A 20,308-nucleotide genomic window follows, 5' to 3' on the forward strand; every position below is an offset into this window, starting at 1 on the left:
GTCTTTTCCATTGTGATGGTAAAATGTCGCTTGGTTTGGGTAATCATTTCTCAACTGAATGCTGTGTGTATCACAAAATTGCCTAAATTGCTTATCTTGTTTGTTTGGATCAGTCCTGTGTAGTGAGGCATTCATATCCCCTACAAGTATGATATCATGCGTTTGATCGAATTTATAGATGATCTCAGCCAATTCTGCCAATACTTCCTCATAGTCGTCGTCACTTTTACTGTTCCTTGATGGCATGTATACATTGATTAAGGCGATTGGTTTAGGAGTATCTTCTATTGTTAATGCTACCGTTCGCTTTCCTCCGTCTGGCAGTACTCGTATAAGTCTATCCAGCTTTTTCTTCCAGAATATAGCCACTCCACCATATCCTCTCTTTCTTTCAGTTGGTGGTAAGGGGTCATTCATGTCCACAGATTTGCTAGTATAGAAATGCTCCTCTGTAACTGTGTTAAACCAAGATTCTTCAAAAGTATATAACCAATGTTCCTGCACACATAATATATCACACTTTTTTAGCTCCTCACACAAGTATTCTGTATTAGTCTTTACATTTTGGACGTTCAAGGTTCCTATTACCAAGTCCCGGTGGTCAGGTGGGGTGTCTTTCTGATAAGCCCTTTGTTTATTGGATGGACCGCTTGTTGTGCCACGGTGTTTGTTGGGTAATAGGTTTTCACCTTGAGTTGCTGTCCTGGAAGGGTGTAATTTGTCATCTGTAGTGGGGTCAGATGTGGGTGGACCATTTTGTATGTTGATAGGTGTTGGTCTAAGAACTTGTATGGGGTCCGATGTGGTGTCCCCAAAGGTATTTGACGGTAAGGTGCTGAGTGCATTGGCACTATATGGTTGGTATACAGATTTGGAGTTGGGAGAGTCTGGTTTTCCCTCTGTGGTGGTATTGTTTGCAGTACTTGTTTCTGTGGTGGCTGTCCCATTGTCCCCGTGGATATTGATATTGGCTGCCTGTTTAGGGGGAGAGTAGGTGGATATCTTACGTGCTGGACTTCCTGCTGCTGGAGCATGCCATTTATTGGGGCGCCTTGTCTGACTTGATGAGGTATTTGAATATCTTGATTCAGAGTTCGTGTTGCTTGGTTTCCATGGGTTTCTGATATGTGTTCCCCTGGTACAATGGGTGGTGCCTGGACTATCCCTGGACTCTTTCTCTGTTCTGCATTCTGAGACCGTGTTGTAGGTAATGCTGTTGTCTGTTCTTTCTTTGAGAATGACTTCACTGGGTGCATTGTTTCTTGAGAGATTCCCATATAAGTTGGTTCCGACTTTTCCGTGTTTGCCACACTTGTTTCCTGGTTCTGGGAATTGCATATTGACGTCTTGGTTGAGGCTCGGCCGGGGCACAAAAAATGACCTTCTTTATTTTCTGCAGTTGTATTTAAGTAGCATGATGGGTTACTGTCTTTGGCTTGCAGATTTCTCATTTGCATTTCCAAGATATCCATTCTTCTTTTAATGTTTTCATTCTCCAGCGCCTGGAGCCTAGCAGTGACATTCTCGATGTAATCGGTATTACCATCTATTGATATTTGGCCTGCAGCTTTAATTCTCAAGTTCCTTATTATGACATTTTGTTCAGTGATCTTATTTTCCAGCCTGATTATTTCTGATCTCATTTCAATAAACTTCTTTTCAAATTCTGTCTTCTCTCTATCTGTTAGCTTGTCTGCTTGTTGCTTTTTCTTGTTCTTTTTGTCCTTTTTTTTCTGGTCATTAATAAGTCTGCTAGCTTCTGTTTGAGTGGGAGCTATGTCAGCCTCTGATAATGTTAGGATAAAACATGTGGAGCACATGTATACTTCAGCTTCGAATTGGTTATATAATCGACACTCTTCATCTGTCATATTTTCACAGTAGGTGTGTATCCACGATTCACATTTGGTGCATTCGATGCTATCCTCTGTTGCAGGCCCATCACAGAGTGGACAGCTCACTGTCCATGAGCTGCATGTGGAGTTGGATATCTCAATAATTTCATTTGTAGGACTCATGGACTCACAGTAGTATGGTGGGTTTAAGGATCTATGTGGGGTTTTGACGTACATGCTATCTCCTCTTCCCGTAATTGACTGCGTAAATAGTTGCTTTTGGCATGTTTCGCTAGCCTGACTATGTGAGATCCTGGAATTGTCTATTTGTTCCTTGAGTAACATTTCAGTTCAGTTGGTCATAGATTTTTGCTGGATAGTACCTTCTACAGTCTTTAGGGTTGTTTCATCTGATAGGCTATAGTCGTTCCTGGGTGTTAGATGAGTAGTTCCTTCTACAGTTTTAAGTATTGTTTCATCTGATAAACTGTAGTCACTTTCCATATCTGTATTTCTAGTTTGGTGGCTCTGAGGATTAGAGAGGCAGGATGGCTGGGGATCATCTACCTGCAATGTGGATCTGACTTGAGTTTTCACAGCTATGTTTTGTTTTGTTTTTTCCTTACTTTGGATTTGATTTAGAATACTGCCGGATATTTCATCCAGAAAATGCAGGGAGCTTGTGGGAATAGATGGTTGAGAATGGAGTATGTTTGAGAGTTTGACATGAAAATTGTTATAAAAGAGCTCTCTGCTTTTCCCATTCATCATTAGTTTAGATTGTGTATGATAACAGTTGATGGTGCAGGTTTGAGGAGATCCAACTTTTTGGACCCGTATGATGAGCTCCGTCTCTACTCCCTTTACATCGGTCACTTCTCTTTTCTTAATATCAAGCTCTTTTGGGGTCTTTTCGAGGTATTCTGTGATAAGGTTGAGCATTGCCTCCAAGTACGCTTTGTATGTAAGAGAGCTGTACATAATAATTATATTGCCTTTTTTGTCTAGTTCTACTGCTTCTCTAGTTTGAGCCTTCCTTTTCTTTTCTCTGTTCTTATCTATATTCAGTTCATATTCTTTAGTCAATCTGTTTGCTGTCCTACCCGTTCCACCACTTGGGGTATAAAGTACTGGGGGCTGTCTGTTGCGCCTTGGCCTGGGGGTGCGCATGGCGGTCCCTGGATAGATGTCCATTGTACGAGTGCAGAACCAGGGTAGAGTGGCCAGGACAATCCCTTTCCAACAATACCCTAGCTCCTATCAGCTGCCTGGATTTTCGGTACTATTCTGTCTTATTCTGTTTCCGAGCTGTCTGGAGCTTGGTGGCATAGAATGCTGGCTTTACTTTGTAGCTTCTTGAGCCAAACTTTGGCTAGCAGTGTGCTTGGATGTAGGCCGTCTTTAAGTAAGTTGTAGTTATAGTATTTTCTATGGTCACTCCCTGCGTCCTTTCTCCTTTTCTGAAGGTCCACGTTAAGTTTCGGAATATGGCGTAGAGGGACACCAAGTTCAGTGTTTATGTCCACAATGCCCTCGTTTATAAGGTTTATTTGAGAGAAGACGGTTTTGTCTTGGTCTTCGAATTCGTGTGGATTTGGGTGTATATTTGTTATATAATATTATATATATATATATATATGCCTTTTTATATAGCTCTCTATATATTTTATATAGTTTATATAGCCACCATATATCACAAATCCCAGCCAGATGTATATATATATATTCTGACAATCTGAAAACTCTGGCTGTTTTAATTTTCTTGATAAGTTTCTGTGAAGCCAATGTGTCTCGTTTTTTATGGTAGTACCTGCTTCGCACCAGAATTTTATGTCCGAGTAAGGTTCACACAACTCTCTTTTGAGACAGAAACCTTGGCTAGTTGACAATAGGACCAGTAAACCTGTTCTTTCACCCTTTGGTGTTTCGCTTGGCTTTGCCAGAAATTTCTCGAGTTTATTCTCTGACATAGGGGAGAACCTGAACCGCAAGAATTTTGTGCGGGGGAGGGGGGTAGGAGAGGGAATATAACTAATAATTGATTAAAATGTACTACAGAGAGGGGTAGGAGAGAGGCAAGTGGCCAGGACAATCCCTTTCCAACTTTCCAACAATCCTAGGGGCGTTTTGTGGGAGGGGTTCTTATAATACTTTTAAATTTTTATCAAATTGATAGTATTTTTAAGTGGCATGGGACGCCATAATTTGGCGGCAAAATTTCACAATGGCCAAAATGGCCGCCAACTTTGACAAACTGATTTTTACCTGTTAAACCTTGTAAAAATTTTAAACTACGCGTAAAATATATGTACACAGTCTACTTGAACGATAATTAAACTAAAAATAGTGATATAGTGCCTTAAATCTAGCTAAAAGGTGAAAAATATAAACTAAAACGTGCTGTGATATAAAGATGGGTGCTCCTTCATGGAATCCCGAATATGTTTGTTTCTGTTAGTCCAGTTACATCATATTTTTCTATGAACTCTGTAAATTCGTTAAAAGGTAGCCTGTTTTTAACACCACAAACACTTAAGGAAAGTATTTTCAACTTATTAACATTGTTCGTATTTACAGTACTGTTATTTTCAGTTAGCTGTTCTCCTGCGCGATCCTACCTGGGACGATCGGGTGTTGACCCTTGACGTGGCCGTTCCCCGTGAAGTTTCTCGGTTCGCTGGGTTTTGCTGGGCTGTAATTGTCTCGGGAGCGGATCCAACGGGTGGAATGTATCTTTCTTCGTCGATATAAAGTACATCACGGACAAGATGTATTCTCTTCTTTTTGTCTTTCCTTGCTTGACGCATCACTGGGTAAAGCTTCTTCCTTCTCTCTTCAATTTCTTGAGGGAATTGTTCATTTACCCAGATATTGGTTTCGCTGAGTCTCCTTGCGGCATTTGTGCGGATATATTCTCGGTCTTTGAAAAAGCTGAACTTAGCCACAGTATTCCTCGGGTACTCATTGAATTAACCCTGTGCACTCTTTCAAACGGTATCACATAATCCGTTCTGAATTTCCTCTGAATGAGATCCTGCCACACCCTCTCTGTATCTTCCCAGGCACGCTCTGGGATACCGGAGAACACGAGGTTATCTCTCATGGATCTTGCCTGGAGATCAATCACCGAATTTTGCAGTTTCTCGTTGACTTCTTTGACCGATTCCAATTCATCTTTCACTTTATTATCTGCAACTATCTGCATCTGTATGCACTGGTCTAGGCACTTCCTGTTGTTGTTGATTACTGTTCTATTCGCCTCCGCTGTCTCTTTTACCGCATCAAACACCTTACCAAGCCCGCTCACATTGGATTCTAGATTTTGATATTCATTTTTCACCACTTTAACATTCTCAGCTAGCCTGCATGCCTACAGGCGACTTCACCGCGTCCAGGGACCCTTGAATTTCTCTCAAAGACGCAATTTCCGCCTCAATTGCCGTCAACCTAGTTACAAGTTTTTCATTTTTCAGTTCAATGTTGGTAAGTTTCATGCTCATTTCAGTTAAAAGAGAGTGTATTGATGTCAAGTTTACTTCACTGTCCTTATTTTCACAAATTGTTTCATTACCATACATAACGGAGTAGGGATGGGTATAGCCAGAAATTTCGTATCGTCATAATCACGATTTCTTCCCAAAATATCACGATAATATCATGATATTTTTACAAGCAATTTTTACAATTATTCTAAATGAATAGTCATTATTTTTTGTAAAAATATGCTAGAAAAACAGAATTTCACTTTTTTTGAAATTTTTATGTACATAAAATTACTCATGTTTGGATGGTAAGATGACATTCTTTTCACTTTTTAAAATATTTTTTAGACTTTTTGTAGATGTAATTTGAAAGATTGAACAAATAAATAAATAATTCCTGGACTTCATAATATGTACCTAAATACCGGTATTTAGGTCTCTGTATCACGCATTAAAAAATCGTAATATACCGGTATACCGATAAAAATCGCACATCCCTATAACGGAGTGACTTTCCGCTAAAGTCTTTGTAGTGTCAGCTGCAGTTTCAGACATACTCAGTTTGTAAAGGAAAAGATCCAGAAAGTATCGAAATTCTGGCCACTTATTATTTACACTGTACTGTATGTACACTCGAAGGTGGGCTGAGTTCACGGGTGATCCGGGCACGTACATATTCAAACAATGGAAGTTTCTAATATTGCAAAAGTACTGCCAAATCATTGACAAAGTTAGTCAAATAATATCACTTTATAAACCACCACAAAACTACTTTAAACATAATATACACAATCAATTATCATGTTGTAAATTTTGCATTTACCTCCCCCTAGTAAATTCAAAATTTACAACATGATCATGTTGTAAATTTTGCATTTACCTCCCCCTAGTAAATTCAAAATTTACAACATGATACAATCCTCCTTACAATAGTGTTTATCCCATTTTTCACCGGAGCCAAAAATTAAACAGCTCTTGCCGACTCGGTGACCTCTGACCTCTCTCTCAACAAGAAGATGTTGTGCAGTTTGTTTTTAACTTTTCAACCAAAAAAAAAAAACAATTGTTAGGTTGTCAGAGAGTTATTTAAAAGGTTTCAATCAACCATGACGGTGCGCGTAACAACGTCACATTTTCATCATGCCACCTCGGTTATCGCCAAGGCATTATCACTGAATCCGATATTTATACAACAGACAATCATACTCATATTTTTTACATTAAAATTGACAGAAGTTCTCTGCTGTAACTTGGTCCGCGAGCTTGGCATTGATTTTAATCTCACACGCGCAGGTGCGCGTCATATGCGTAATGTTTTTAGCATGTTCACACTGGGAAAATGTAGCTGGTGTTTATTAAGACTTTTTTATAAACATTCACGGTACCAAACCAGCAAACCAGCTGGATTCTGTAAAATCTACCCTAAATCAAAAAATCGTGGGATTCATTGGGCCGGGGCCCCGGGGAATTTGTTGGCTTTGAAATGTTACAGCTACTCTCAACCATGCATATACCGTCGGAAGGCCGGGTTGAAAAATAATCCTATGAGAAAGATAAATACTCCGGTGAACTCAATGCACAGGAAGATCAAGGTTGTTACTGATGTACAATGGAGATTATAAGAATTTTTTTTAATTTTAATTGGGGGGGGGGGGTATCGACATATCAATTTCAATAACTGATGAATTATCAGTCAAAGTCAGACAAGGTTTTGATAACTTGTTGATTAAAAATACATTAAAATGTTTGATAACAATACTGGAAAATACATGTATATTCGAAATACATGTAATAGTAATTCAACAGTTTATTATGCCTTTCTTTATATCCTTTCAGTATATATCTATATCGGTTAAAGGGAGGCAATTCTACTAAATTTGAGATCTCAGATGAAACTGCAAGCATTATACAGGTCTGGTTTACCTTTTCTCGTGAAGAGTATATTTATCTATTTAAAAAACATAATGTGAGAGGTTTTTACAGGGAATGGAACCACAGTATATCATAAACAATAAAAAAAAAATTACAATTATATACATTTAATTTTATGATAAAAAATTATTTCTCTAGAAACAAGTATATGACATTTTTTTTGATAAATGAGTAAGCTATTTTCTGTATTTTTGGACAATGGATATTGTAGCAAAGCTAAACTTTTTTACTGTATGACATATTTTATATTTTCTCTAGAAAGTTCCTTTACAAAAGAATGCTGTTTTTTGGCAGCTGAATAGAAAAATGAAATTCATCTTCATTTAAATGTCTCTATTCCCAGGTTATGTGTTATTTCTTATGAAAAAACTGCATAAAAATTTTCAATTCATTGAATTTTATCAATTTTCTAATTAAACCAGTACAGAGACAAATACATTACACTGTTTAAACGAATTTTTTGTGTCTAACCCCCCCCCCTTCCCTTCTCTTCAATTTGCACGCTCAGAAAAACTATTTTACCAACCCCTCCATAAAACCTTTCAAAGCATAAAATTATATATTCATAATGTGAGGTAAATTATAATATGGAAAAGTCTAATCCTCTCTCTTTTCCCGACCCATTCCCATGCCCTCGAGACCCGTTGTTTTAAAATCCGGAAAAACAAAACGCGGTTTTAGCTTTTATTTAGTTTTGCAAATTGTCGGTTAAAGTCAGAAAGAAAGAAGTTTGTCAGAATTTTGACAGGAGATGAATATGTAATCTTTTATTTTGATGATTTATTTTTATTTATGGCAGTGAATGTGTAGAAATAGATCTGAACTGAATATTTAAAGTAATTTGGATTTCCAATCCGAATTATCTTGGGAAAAGCCGTTGATATCTCGTGTCATGTTTATGAATTTTTACTTCTCGCCAACTAAAAATCAATTTATCCAGGCCATTCTGCATATGTTCAGGATGTTTTTGGGATTGCAAAAAAAAAAAAAATGAGGGTGAAAATCAAATTATTTTTTTGACACTAAAATGTTGTTTACATTTTGTAGATTAAGGAGAAATACCCAGTCAGATTGAATGTTGGTAAAAAGTCCATCTAAGAAGAGCAGAAACATGAGCCCAAGTCACTGACCTTTAGAAGATAAATGACCTTTTGTGGCCATGGCAACTGAGATACCCCCTGACCTCTCAGAGGTGGTGACTTCTGGGAGAATAGGTCAAATTTCCAGCTTCTGTCCACAGTCATGGCGATCTCTGCACCAAAATGTGATCGAGCGTCGTAAACTCATCACCATGCTTGCGAGTCGAGTTCCTGGCTCGTTTCATTTCCGCACACAAACTACGCCCAATGGCACCAAGACGAGACTGTACTTTTTAGGCATGACCACCAAGGGACGTGAGAATACCTTACTCTATGTGGACCTTCCCTCCGCCATTCCCGATGCGCCCAGCGTCCTACCACAGTGGTCACTGTTGGAATCGTTCTCCGCCAGCCTTCCCACGTCGCAGCTGTCGCGGGAGGAACAGCTGATGAGGGAGAGGAAGCGGATGGGGACGTACGGAATCACGTCGTATGAACTGATAGAGCGGCAGGGCAAGTTTGTGTTCCCAGCCTCCAACTCCCTGTACACCTGTGTGGATACAGACATCACGGTGATTTTTAAAAATTTATTTACCCCATGTACTTTTACACGTGTTATTTGCATCATCTATTATTTGCAATTTGTCAGTTTGAAATCAATCCGTGACCATTAATTTTCACGAATAAGGAAGCCATTCTGCAAAAACAAAGCAAAATAAATGGTTTGAGGCGATTAATATTTGTGACGTAAATTAGGTCACGACACACGAATAAAAGTTGGTTTGCATGCAGTAATCGGGCTGGCAAATCCCATTGCCATTGCATGATGTCCATGCTAGGCTAGTGAAATCTAGGGGAGGTCAATTGAATTTTTAATAGGCACTAGTCCATTGGGCAACTGACTCAAAAATTTAATCAGTATTTAAAATAAGTAATAACTTATGATTTTATAGAATCTAAACTATTGTTTTGTCATAAATATTGTCTGTACTTTATCCCAACTTTATGCATTTTGTGGAACAGGTTTAAATCGAGATACTAGGGCAAATGAAATTTGATAGAGGAAATGCTTGGTGCCTATGGACAAGTGCTTGAAAATCTATGTATCAGCTCCAGGAGAACAAAAACGATTATTGTAAATGTATTCTTTAAAGTGTGTATGATATTTAAGGGAAAGTGAGTTTTGAACAAGTTAGTGTAGATTTGATTTAGTGCGTTTCTTTATTTTCTTAAATGTATATATAAGGAAAGCATTTAGCTTTGTACTTGAATTAAATAACAGAAGCTTCTCTCTGCCTAAAGTACTAAAAAGAATATGTTTACAGTATTATTCTTTAAAAAAAAAAAAAAAAATGAAGCAGTAGATGTTGATGTACAGGATAGAAATTTTCTTAAAAAATGCTTTGCTGTTTTTAATGAACTTGATGAAAGCTCGGTCTGTTAAGAAACTTTATTTTGTGTAATTCAGACCACAGAGCCGGTTTACCCTGTCAACATAGGGACCCAGGTGGAGGGAGCCAGACTGGACCCGAAGATCTGCCCGACCAACACCCAGATCCTGGCCTTCATCAACCAGAACGACGTCTGGGTCACCAATCTAGATAACGGAGAGGAGTGTCGTCTCACATTCACCAAGAAAGGTATTTTTATCTTAGGAGAGTTATTTGTTTGTAAAATTAGATTTGGAAAATTATTTACCAGCATTAAATTTTTAAGAGATAGGAGTGTAGATTCACATTCACTAAATAGGTATTTTTATCAGAGGTGAAAAATTTGTTTTGATGTAAAAAGAGATTCTTTCAAGAAAAATTTTCTAAGCATGAATGAGTGTATATCTGTGTACAATAAAACACATAAGTTATAATCAAGTTCCCAGGAAAGGTGAACTTGCTTCTTTGTAGACCTTAAGTTCATGATATACACCATGTACACAGTAATCAATGTTATATACCAAAAAATGGGTCCTTTGTAATTTTCCTTATATTGAAATTAAAAAATGAGTTATTAAATGTTTAATAAAATCTTATTTCTGTGTAGGACTTGGTAACTTGGAGGATGAACCGCTGTCCGCGGGCGTGCCTTCATTTGTTGTGCAGGAGGAATTTGACAGATACACCAGTTACTGGTGGAGCCCCGCCCCCTTACAGGGTCACGACCCTGATAATGACCAATCAGATTCCTCCTATTGTTTACTGTATGAGGAGGTGGATGAAGGAGATGTGGAAATTCTGAATATTTTTTCTCCGTCAGTGGAAGGGAGAAATGTGGATCAGTACCGCTACCCAAGGGCAGGTGAGGGTAGATGCAGAAGGAATTTTAAATTTAAATTCACTTAGTTTCATGGTGTCAAATTTTCATCGTTTGAGTTAATATTGGCTTGAGTGGAATTGTCTCTATGAGCATAATGAGTGAATAATGGTCTTTATACTACTTAAAAAAAATTAACATGGTGGGATCTTTTTGTACTACAATGTTAACAAAAATAAAACCTCCACCAAAATTACTATATATATGTATTTCAAGGTATTGTAAATAAGTTTTTATTCGCGAGAACTTTATTTTTAAGCAATTACGTGAGACAGTGTGCTCGCCAAAATTTAGTTCTCTTGTATAATACAATTCTTTATGATCATATAGAACCATAACCATACATGTAATTTGTGAACATTTTGTCTTGCTTGTTTAGAGTCAATGACTATCTCACGAAATAAGTTAATACTAAAATTTAGTGATCTACAGTATTGATTAGAGAATCTCATGGTGAGACTGTAGAGGAATTCTATAAGGTGACATGTAGGTGATATCAAAGATAATTTATCATAATTTAAAATTATGCTGATAATTCTTAAATGTTTCCAATCTGCATTTCAGGAACTCCCAATGCTAAAAGTGTTCTGAAGCTAGTCAAGTTTTCTCTGGGTTCTTCAGGCAAGGTCAGAATAATGTCAAGATTTCATATTTATTCTTATAACCACAAAGATAATGGATGCACTTTTTGGCCATGAATAAAAAAAATTATACAAAAGCGAATTAAAGGTTAAACCAAAAACAAATGTGTAAATTGAATATTAAGAAAGAATTAATTGAATAGCAGCTATAGGATGCATACATTTAAAGCTACATTATTGTATATTGTAATTTCATTAATATTAAAACTATTGACAACACCTTATGACCTCTCTTTACAGTTTGGTCAGGTCCAGCATTATCACCTATATGAACCACTGCTGACTTTTTTTCCCTGGATGGAATACATGGTTAGAGCAGGCTGGACCCCTGATGCTAAACAGTAAGTCAGGATTTTCTCCCTTTGATTGGAGTTCACATACACTGATCATGCTAAACAGTAAGTCAAGATTACCTCCCTTAGGTTGAAGTTTACATAATTTATAGGTTGTAGTGTTTTATGATAGGGGTGTGCAATATTACCGGTATATCGGTATATTGCGGTATTATCCACCACGATAATATATCGCGATATGAAAATCAGATACCGGTATTTCACGATATTTATAAAAATATATAAAAACCTCCTTTATTGTAGAAACTGTTAAAATAAAACTGGAAACTTCTAAGTCTTTTTCTTTCTCGTTGAAAGAATTCTTCGTCAGTTTCGTTCGGGAGAGAGAAAGCGAGAAGAGAGAGAGAGGGGGGGGGGAGCTTTTAATTCACTGTTGCAGTTTTGAATATCTTACTTTGAAATAAATGACTAATGAATAAGACTTTAAAATAAAATTTATAAGGAAGAAGATATATAAAACATTTTTACAGGGTGTATACCATATGCATTGCGGTTCTCAAAATCTCACATTGAATCTACACGATCGACATCGCGGTGAAATGTCAAGTTCAATATACATGTACATATTACAAGTAAATGGACATCCATGTTTTCACTTGTAGCAGTGTTGTTTTAATTATTTTTAATAACTTTCATGCCATTTTAAACACCTTATGCTATAGCAGGAGCATGTATATATTAAAACAGGCCATTTCCTGATTGAACGTCTTGACGTGAAATTAGGTCGGGTTAGACTAAATTACCAAAACGCACGAAAACAGGTCACAATTTCTTTCTGGTTTTTTAAATTTTATTTTGTAACCACAATAAAATTATTTTCATATAGGCCTAATATGTATATTGTTTTAATCTTTCATAACATTGTATGCTACTTCATTAACCCCCCCCCCCCCTAAAAAAAAAGAATTCAATGAAAAAAGATTATATAATCTGTAAAAAAAATTTATTTTAATGTGAAAATTCTCCAAGAGAGTTCATCTTGTTTTACTATTTTACCTGGAATTTGATTAAAAGTAAAGTGTTAATTTGGTGTGCAATCAATGTCTTATCCCTCCTCCCACTTTTAAACTAAAAGATAAATTCAAATAGTCTTTGAACTTGACAGCATTTCAAACATTCTGCTCAAATTTATTAATGATAATTAATCTACAATATATTGCAATATATTGCAATATTCAAAGTAAAATATTGCAATATATCGCAATATGGATTTCCTTCGCAGTACCCAACTCTATTTTATGATTCTTACCTCAGGTTGACAATAAATATCTGAGAGGTTCACTATTGCTTGCAAAAAATTTTTTAACCACAAATCTGTTATTCAGCTGTGAATTTGATATATAGATTGTTGCTTCAGTAGAAAAACTTAAAAGTCACAGATATATTTCAAAGTTGTGAATTGAGATTAAAAGATGTCACAAATTATAACTGTCTACAGTACATATATATAATTTTGTGTTATATATTTTCAGTGTGTACGCAGAGTTGCTGGATAGAGAACAGAAACACTTGAGTGTTGTTTTGATTCCCGTTGATTTTTTTGTCCCCGTTCAGAGTTTTGGTGATGAGGACATGAACGTTGATTCTATTAGAAAGGCTTTCCCCTCACTCAGTGTGATATATGAAGAGAACTCGGATATTTGGGTCAATGTGAGTACAATTAAATCCGAATAAGTATTTAATGTTCATATGGTTTCAACTGTACAAAGCTTAGCGATCATCTGAATTAGTATTTTGTACATATTTACGTATCACAAAGACTATAATTTTAAAATGTATTTGAAAAGAACCATACATGTTTCATCTAATGTATATACATGCTTAAGTGAAGATGTTTGAAAAGAAATGAAAATTACCGAATGTTAATGATTTTTTTATCTTTCATTTGACACATGATGATGTATTTTAATCTATGGAAATTCATTTCAGACTCATGATATTTTGCATTTTTTACCTCACTCGGTGCCTACGGAGGTGAAGTTTCTGTGGGCCTCGGAGAAATCGGGCTTCCGTCATTTGTACCGCGTCACGTCAAAGTTAGAAAGCTGTGATAAACGACTGTGTGCCATGGATCTCTTAGAGGAGAGACAAGGTAATTAACACAACTAGGGTTAATGAATTCTTACTTTAAAAGTGGTGTGCTCAATGTTAACAGTGCAACTTGTTGGACATGTATTTAACAAAATATACACAAATAATTGTATTACTGGTAATTTATAGAAAAAGTGATAACTGTAGAAGCAGAAATATTCATGGGTGATAAAATTTCGTGCATTTTTATGTAACCCTTACTTTCAATTTGCAGCTCTCCATCTCCATATGAAAAACTTGAATTGACATTTACCAACATACAAACAAACAAACAGATTCTCTGAAATATTGTCTCATTGATACAATCAAATGTTATCTTTTTTCTTGCAGATGGACTGTGTAAAGCAAATGTGATACAAGAAGAGATGCTGACCTCAGGAGACTGGGAAGTCAATGGAAAACAGGTCAGGTCAAATAAAAATAGAAACAGGTCAGGTCAACAGGACAAAATTGTTGGATCAATGGGATTTGGTTTGATTATGTAAAAAATGATTAAGTGAAAAACTTCCTTGTTTTTATTGAAGAGATTGTCATTTTAATAGAGTTATCTTTCTTGGTATATGAATTAAAAACAAAAGATTATATGAAAATGTCTGTATGCTGTATTTAACGGACTGTTAGTAAATGAATTCTGATTTTCAGATCTGGGTAGATGAGGAGAGAGAAGTTGTTTATTTCATTGGTCTAAAGGACAATGTTCTGGAAACACATCTGTAAGTTGGATTTCAGTATATTATTCACTGATATTGGATATGTCAAAGTCATTTGAAAGTCCCAAGATTTGATTTAACATATTTACTTATGTCCCTTTTTATATATACATGTTCAAGACATTTAGCGTACTTGAATTACTGGAAGTTGCTTTCTGCAAAAGCCGATATAAAGAATAAACAGCTAATTATAATATAATTCCTTTACAGTAATCTTGTATTATCAAAATAAAAAATGTCATATCTTTGAGGCTTGGCTGTAAATTTCCTTTCTATATTTAGGTATGCAGTGTCGTATGCCAGATCTTCAGAACCAGTCCGACTCACCACGTTAGGGTATTCCCACTCTGTGTCTTTCAACTCTGTAAGTCTGTTATAGTTTCTATTGTATTCAACATAAAAAAGCATGTTTACACTCAGTCCTAACTTGATAATTCTCCTAATTCTGTATATAAATCAGTAAATTTTTATGATTCTGCCAGGACTGCCTTTCCTTTGTGAGTGTATACAGTTCCGTCAGTGAGACGACTTCCTGTGCTGTATATAGGATTCTCCATGACAATGACGGCCCGATAAGAACAAGGACCTGGGGGATAATAATGCCGCCCATAGGTTAGTGTCGAATTATTTGATATTAAGGATGCTTAACTTGGAAATAGAATCCTTTTATTTTGTAGGTGTTTATAGATTAATCTACTTGTAATTGTTCAAATTTAGCAATGTCTTACTTTTGAAAATCATTTTTTTCTAAAATTCATTCTAATGTTTAGTCGTGCAAACTCAATTCAGCTATCTAAAGTGTTTAAACATGTACAGTTTTAGAAGACTTGCACTGTCAAGGATGTCTTGGTTTTTCACTGTAAGTCTATGGTGGACTTTAAGTACACTTTGACAGTTTTCCATGGAACTACATGTACTACATAGTGTAAATAAATCCCACACATATATATGTATCTCTACAGTAGCAGTACTCTCTGCAGAGGAAGGTCTTTCAGTATGAGTTTTAACATTAGTTCAGTGGTTCCTTGTTTGTAGGTTGCCCAGACTATCACGCCCCTGAACTGTGTATAATTAACATTCATTCAGTGGTTCCTTGTTTGTAGGTTGTCCAGATTACCACGCCCCTGAACTGTTTAAATATCAGAGTGACTCGGGGTTCATCCACCACGGCTTGTTCTTCCACCCCCACGGAAAGGAGGAGGGCAGGAAGTACCCCACAGTCCTGATGGTGTACGGAGGACCCCAAGTTCAACAGGTCACGAACAGCTTTAAAGGAATTAGGTCAGTAGAGGTCAAAAGGTCAGATTTAATGTCAGGTTCAAGGTTGAAAGGTCAATCACTTGGAAGGATTTTCATGATCTGTACTTAATTCTTTAAAAAGAACTTTATTCGGTAATAACCAATATTTGCCCCCCAAATCAAACTTTAATGGAGATATACTTAATTAAGTTCTTAAAAAGTATATGCTGACTTCAAAGCACTGAATATTTTCATAAGTAATGACGCCATAAGTACGTAATGACGTCACAAACATGACGTAAATTTCAGTTTTCTATGAATTTTACAGAAAAATGTACATATTTCGCCAATATTTTGAGTAAAAGTCACCGAGCGCATGTGTGTTCAGGAACAATATTTTGATATAGTGTGTAGAATGATAATATCAATGAAATATGTCAATATTGTTTTAATCACAAAATATTAATAATATAAATTTTAAAGCTAAAATTGTTGAAATTTTGTCCATTTTGTCCTCTTTCTGAAAAAGGATATAAAATCGGACTAGTTTGTGTCGTCATAAAAACAAAAATTGTGAATATACTGCTTTGACGCTATAATATTTTCTGTTAATTGATATTTCACATACAATTATTTGAATTCAGCACATTTCAGGAAGTTTTCAAAATCTGACTTTTATGGGGGCAAATATATACAATATACCGCATATAGTTCTTTGCTTTAAGATTTTGACCATTATTTGTTATTTAATTTTATTTTAATTAAATAAAAATTCTTTTGTCTAAGATTACACATTATTGAAAAAGAAAAATTGGAGGAAAAATTTAATGGTCTCTTAACATTTTCCTTATGAGATACTGATTCAAAAAAAATATTTTTTTGCTTGATATGCTGATATTTTGAGGTCATATCTTGCAACTTATATTTGATATTTATCTGTAGTATACAATAATTTTTATTTCTTCAACGAGCGAGGGAAGTTTAAAATGGGAGAGTGAAAATATTTTTATTACAAAATACTGATTATCAGATTATTGACTATGATCAATATATGAACCAAATTTTTTTCTACTGTTGATTTTGTTTTCATACTAGATGAATTTTTTTTTTCTTTAGGTTTTTGCGGCACCATGCGCTTGCCTCTAATGGTTATGCTGTAGTTGTGATTGATGGGAGAGGATCTTGTGGGCGGGGCTTAAAGTTTGAGTCCCACATCAAAGACAGGCTGGTGAGTATAATATCATCAAATGACTGAAGATATTGACAGAATAATTTTTTTTATTAAGATAGGTGACACTTTTATTAAGAGTCAATGTATAAATTTTTTTTGGAAATTTTGTGCATGTGAGTAAATCATTGTGACATTTACGGAGTTTATTCAACTTTACAACTGTATATTTGTAGGGAACTTTGAGATTGGACTGTATTGTCTATGATAGTCACTGTATATTTGTAGGGTACTTTGTCTATTACTATATATACTTTATAGGGTACTGTTGAGATAGAGGACCAGATAGAAGGGCTGAGGTTCCTGTCCTCGGTCGGGTTCTGTGTGGACATGGAGAGGGTGGGGATCCACGGCTGGTCCTACGGAGGCTACCTGTCTCTCCTGGGGGTCGCTCAGAGACCCGACGTCTTCAAGGTACACACTAATCTACTACTAGTACACTGATAGTGTAAATCAAGGGTGACTACAATGATCATAGTGTAAATCAAGGGTTGCACTACAATCATAGTGTAAATCAAGATACACACTACATTCAATTTGACAGTTTAAATCAAGCTACACAGTACTATTATCTGCTGTTTTACAGGTGGGTATAGCTGCGGCACCTGTTGTTAAATGTTACAAGGTATTCATTATTGTCTGCTGTTTGACCTGTTACAGGGGCTGACAAATAGATTTTTAAGGCACTAGTCCAAGGGCAAGTACATGGTCAAAGTTGACTTGCCCTACCTGAATTTTTGCTTGCCCTACCATAAACTAATTCCGTTTTTATAGGTATTTCCAAAAAGAGGAAGACAAATGCTGAGCAAGCCCCCTTGCCCAGCTTTAAAATGACCTACAAATAAATTTTATTTTTTTGATAAGTCACTTGCCCATGGGCAAGTGGTTGATAAAATTCAACTTGCCACAGTATTCATTATTGTCTGCTGTTTGACAGGTGGGGATAGCAGGGGCACCTGTTGTTAACTGGCAGCTGTATGACACGGGATACACAGAGAGATACCTGAACGTCCCCTCTCAGAATGAGGCTGGCTACAGACAGGGGTCTGTACTCAGTCATGTGGAAAAGTTCCCAGATGAGTAAGTCTCAGAATTATTTTATAGTGGACATGTGTTCATCTGTGTGAATGCCTGTAAAAATTTATCAAAAAAGAAATATTTTTTCTTTTCATAGATCTTAAATCATATTTTAATGTTAATCTATTTCTTGCTTGCAGGGAAAACCGAATTTTGATCATCCATGGATTAATTGATGAGAATGTCCATTTTCATCACACCAGTGCCTTAATCACAGCTTTAGTAAAAGCGTGTAAACCATACAGATTACAGGTAACTCATTACAAGCTTGTAAACCCTACATTTTACATGTACAGCTACATGAAGCTTATTACAATCTTGTTAGCCATACTGACTTCAGATAACTCTTTACTTGGCAAACCATTCAGATAACAAATTACTTACTACAGGCTTTTAAACCCTACACATTACCTAACAAACTTGCAACCATACAATTACAGGTAACATTACATTACAAGCTTGTAAGCCATACAGATTACATGTAACTTATTACATTATTACAGTATGTAAACCATGCAGATTACAGAAGAATTATTATATTACAAGCTTGTAAACCATACAGTTCACAGGTTACTCAATCAAGATGACCAGTATCCAAGTTTCAGTAAAAGCAGCTTCAATTATGTAGCCTTCTGATGTAATTTATACATAAATTCTGTTTCAGATTTACCCAAATGAACGACATGGTATTCGTAACCACGAAGCCAGTGAACACTACAAGACAATGATTCTTAGCTTTCTACAAAACCATTTATGAGACTACATACACACTTAATATGTATTTCTTTTAAAATCAATGACTGAAGATGTATGACATGAGAATGCTATTATGAAGAGCATGGGAAATTTTCTCCAAAATTGTTAACCAAAGATGGGGAGAAGAATTTATAAATTCTATTGAATTTTTTATCATGTTTTTTTCATCTTCCATTTGTTTGCTTACATGCTAAGCATCATGGTATACATAATTATGTAGTCAAAGGACTAGAATATGAAGTGGACAAACAAATGCTAACCTTATTTAACCTTGAGCTTGAACATTGAGGAACATTGATCTGTATGTTTTTCTATCTTGGTTTAAATATAAGCTTCAAAGGAAATTGTTATAGGAATGATAAAAGTTTAATATGTCAGTGTAGAAGTGGTTTGAGCGATTTTGTCATCTCAATTCAGATTTATTTTTCATAATTTTTTCTTCATCCCTTATCTACTATTTTATAAAATCTTCCCAAATTAAGTCACCATTCTGTCTTTTTAATGCCATAATCATTTGCTTGGATATCCAACTCTCTCTCCCTGCACTGAGTGAATGTTTTAAATCTTGTTTTAACAAGGATAGAGCTTTAATTTTTTCTAGAATTTATATGTGGTCGGATATAATTGCTTTCACTTTGGTAAATTAAAGTAATTTTTTCCACCATTTAAAGGGGGGGGGTGTTATGCTTTGCTTTTTTTTTTGTTTGGTACATTAATTATTGGTAAGTTAACAGAGTGTTGCTTGCTCAATAATTAAAAAAAAGTCATGTGCTTCAAAGACATCAAACTTGGTTCACTGGTGTAACCTGAGAATGAGATGACTCCTAATGAGTTTAATATGGTCAAACGGTCATAGATCAAAGTATCATAGATGTAGAAAATCTTGTTTATTTAATGTATTTGGATCCTTCATGATCAATTGACAGACATAAAACATGTAAGGTGCTCCCAATATCAAGTTAATGAGTTAAACTCGACATAGGAAGAGACTGACTGCTTGATGTCTTGAGATTTTTTGTCACACTTTGTGTTCAGTTCTAAATGACCTGTAGATTTGAAAGTCACAATATCAAAGGTCAGGGGTAAAACTGGACATCGAAATAAACAGTCCCTTCAGTATCTTGAGGACCCTGTCCTTTACTTGACATCAACTGGTTCCCATGAAAAAAATTGACACCTATTGATTTTAAATTCACAAAATATCAAAGGTCACACTAATCGAAGAATTAAAAAAATTGAAATTCATTAATTTCAAAATCCTCTTCTTGTTAATCCTTGAGAGAACATTTGTTGTACATTTGTCTATGACTTTTAGAAGATTTATTGTTTACTATTATTACAAACATTCTAAATTTTACACCCCTTGTTTATAGCTTTGATCTTTGTTTTACGGGTACTGTTTGTGTATTTCATATGGGGAATGCAAAACTTTGTCTCACTAATGAAAGTGATGTTTAATTTCCTGCACAGTTCTTCACTAGAAGGCACATAATTTTATCGTATTGAACATATGAGTCAAAGAAAGGACAAACCAAGTACATGTAGGTTTTGCATCTCCTTGTACATCTTTAAATTCTT

General features: G+C 35.6%; 1 protein-coding gene across 1 annotated transcript; it reads left to right on the forward strand.

The window, feature by feature from the left end:
• The first annotated feature begins 7,944 nt into the window (after nucleotides 1-7,944).
• On the forward strand, nucleotides 7,945-19,944 carry LOC134267455 (dipeptidyl peptidase 9-like). Its single transcript, XM_062749662.1, has 18 exons — nucleotides 7,945-8,008; nucleotides 8,297-8,900; nucleotides 9,797-9,968; nucleotides 10,366-10,620; nucleotides 11,200-11,261; nucleotides 11,517-11,617; nucleotides 13,102-13,279; nucleotides 13,559-13,721; nucleotides 14,051-14,124; nucleotides 14,363-14,433; nucleotides 14,713-14,794; nucleotides 14,913-15,042; nucleotides 15,534-15,711; nucleotides 16,786-16,897; nucleotides 17,159-17,311; nucleotides 17,835-17,977; nucleotides 18,115-18,226; nucleotides 18,639-19,944. The coding sequence occupies exons 2-18, from the start codon at nucleotides 8,409-8,411 to the stop codon at nucleotides 18,729-18,731; spliced, it is 2,571 nt and encodes an 856-aa protein (XP_062605646.1). The 5' UTR covers nucleotides 7,945-8,008; nucleotides 8,297-8,408; the 3' UTR covers nucleotides 18,732-19,944.
• The last annotated feature ends 364 nt before the right edge of the window (nucleotides 19,945-20,308 follow it).

The sequence above is a fragment of the Saccostrea cucullata genome, unplaced genomic scaffold (assembly GCF_032062105.1).
Source record: "Saccostrea cucullata isolate Sc308-1 unplaced genomic scaffold, CSIRO_AGI_Scuc_v1 ctg597, whole genome shotgun sequence".
In the NCBI taxonomy this organism is placed as follows: domain Eukaryota; kingdom Metazoa; phylum Mollusca; class Bivalvia; order Ostreida; family Ostreidae; genus Saccostrea; species Saccostrea cuccullata.

What these genes read in the sequence shown, in the direction of transcription:
- LOC134267455 (XM_062749662.1), top strand. Translation starts at nt 8,409, where the DNA reads ATGGCAACTGAGATACCCCCTGACCTCTCAGAGGTGGTGACTTCTGGG. An exon ending in TCTCTTAGAGGAGAGACAAG is followed by an intron (nt 13,722 to 14,050) that starts GTAATTAACACA and finishes TTTTTCTTGCAG; the next exon opens with ATGGACTGTGTAAAGCAAAT. An exon ending in GGGAAGTCAATGGAAAACAG is followed by an intron (nt 14,125 to 14,362) that starts GTCAGGTCAAAT and finishes TCTGATTTTCAG; the next exon opens with ATCTGGGTAGATGAGGAGAG.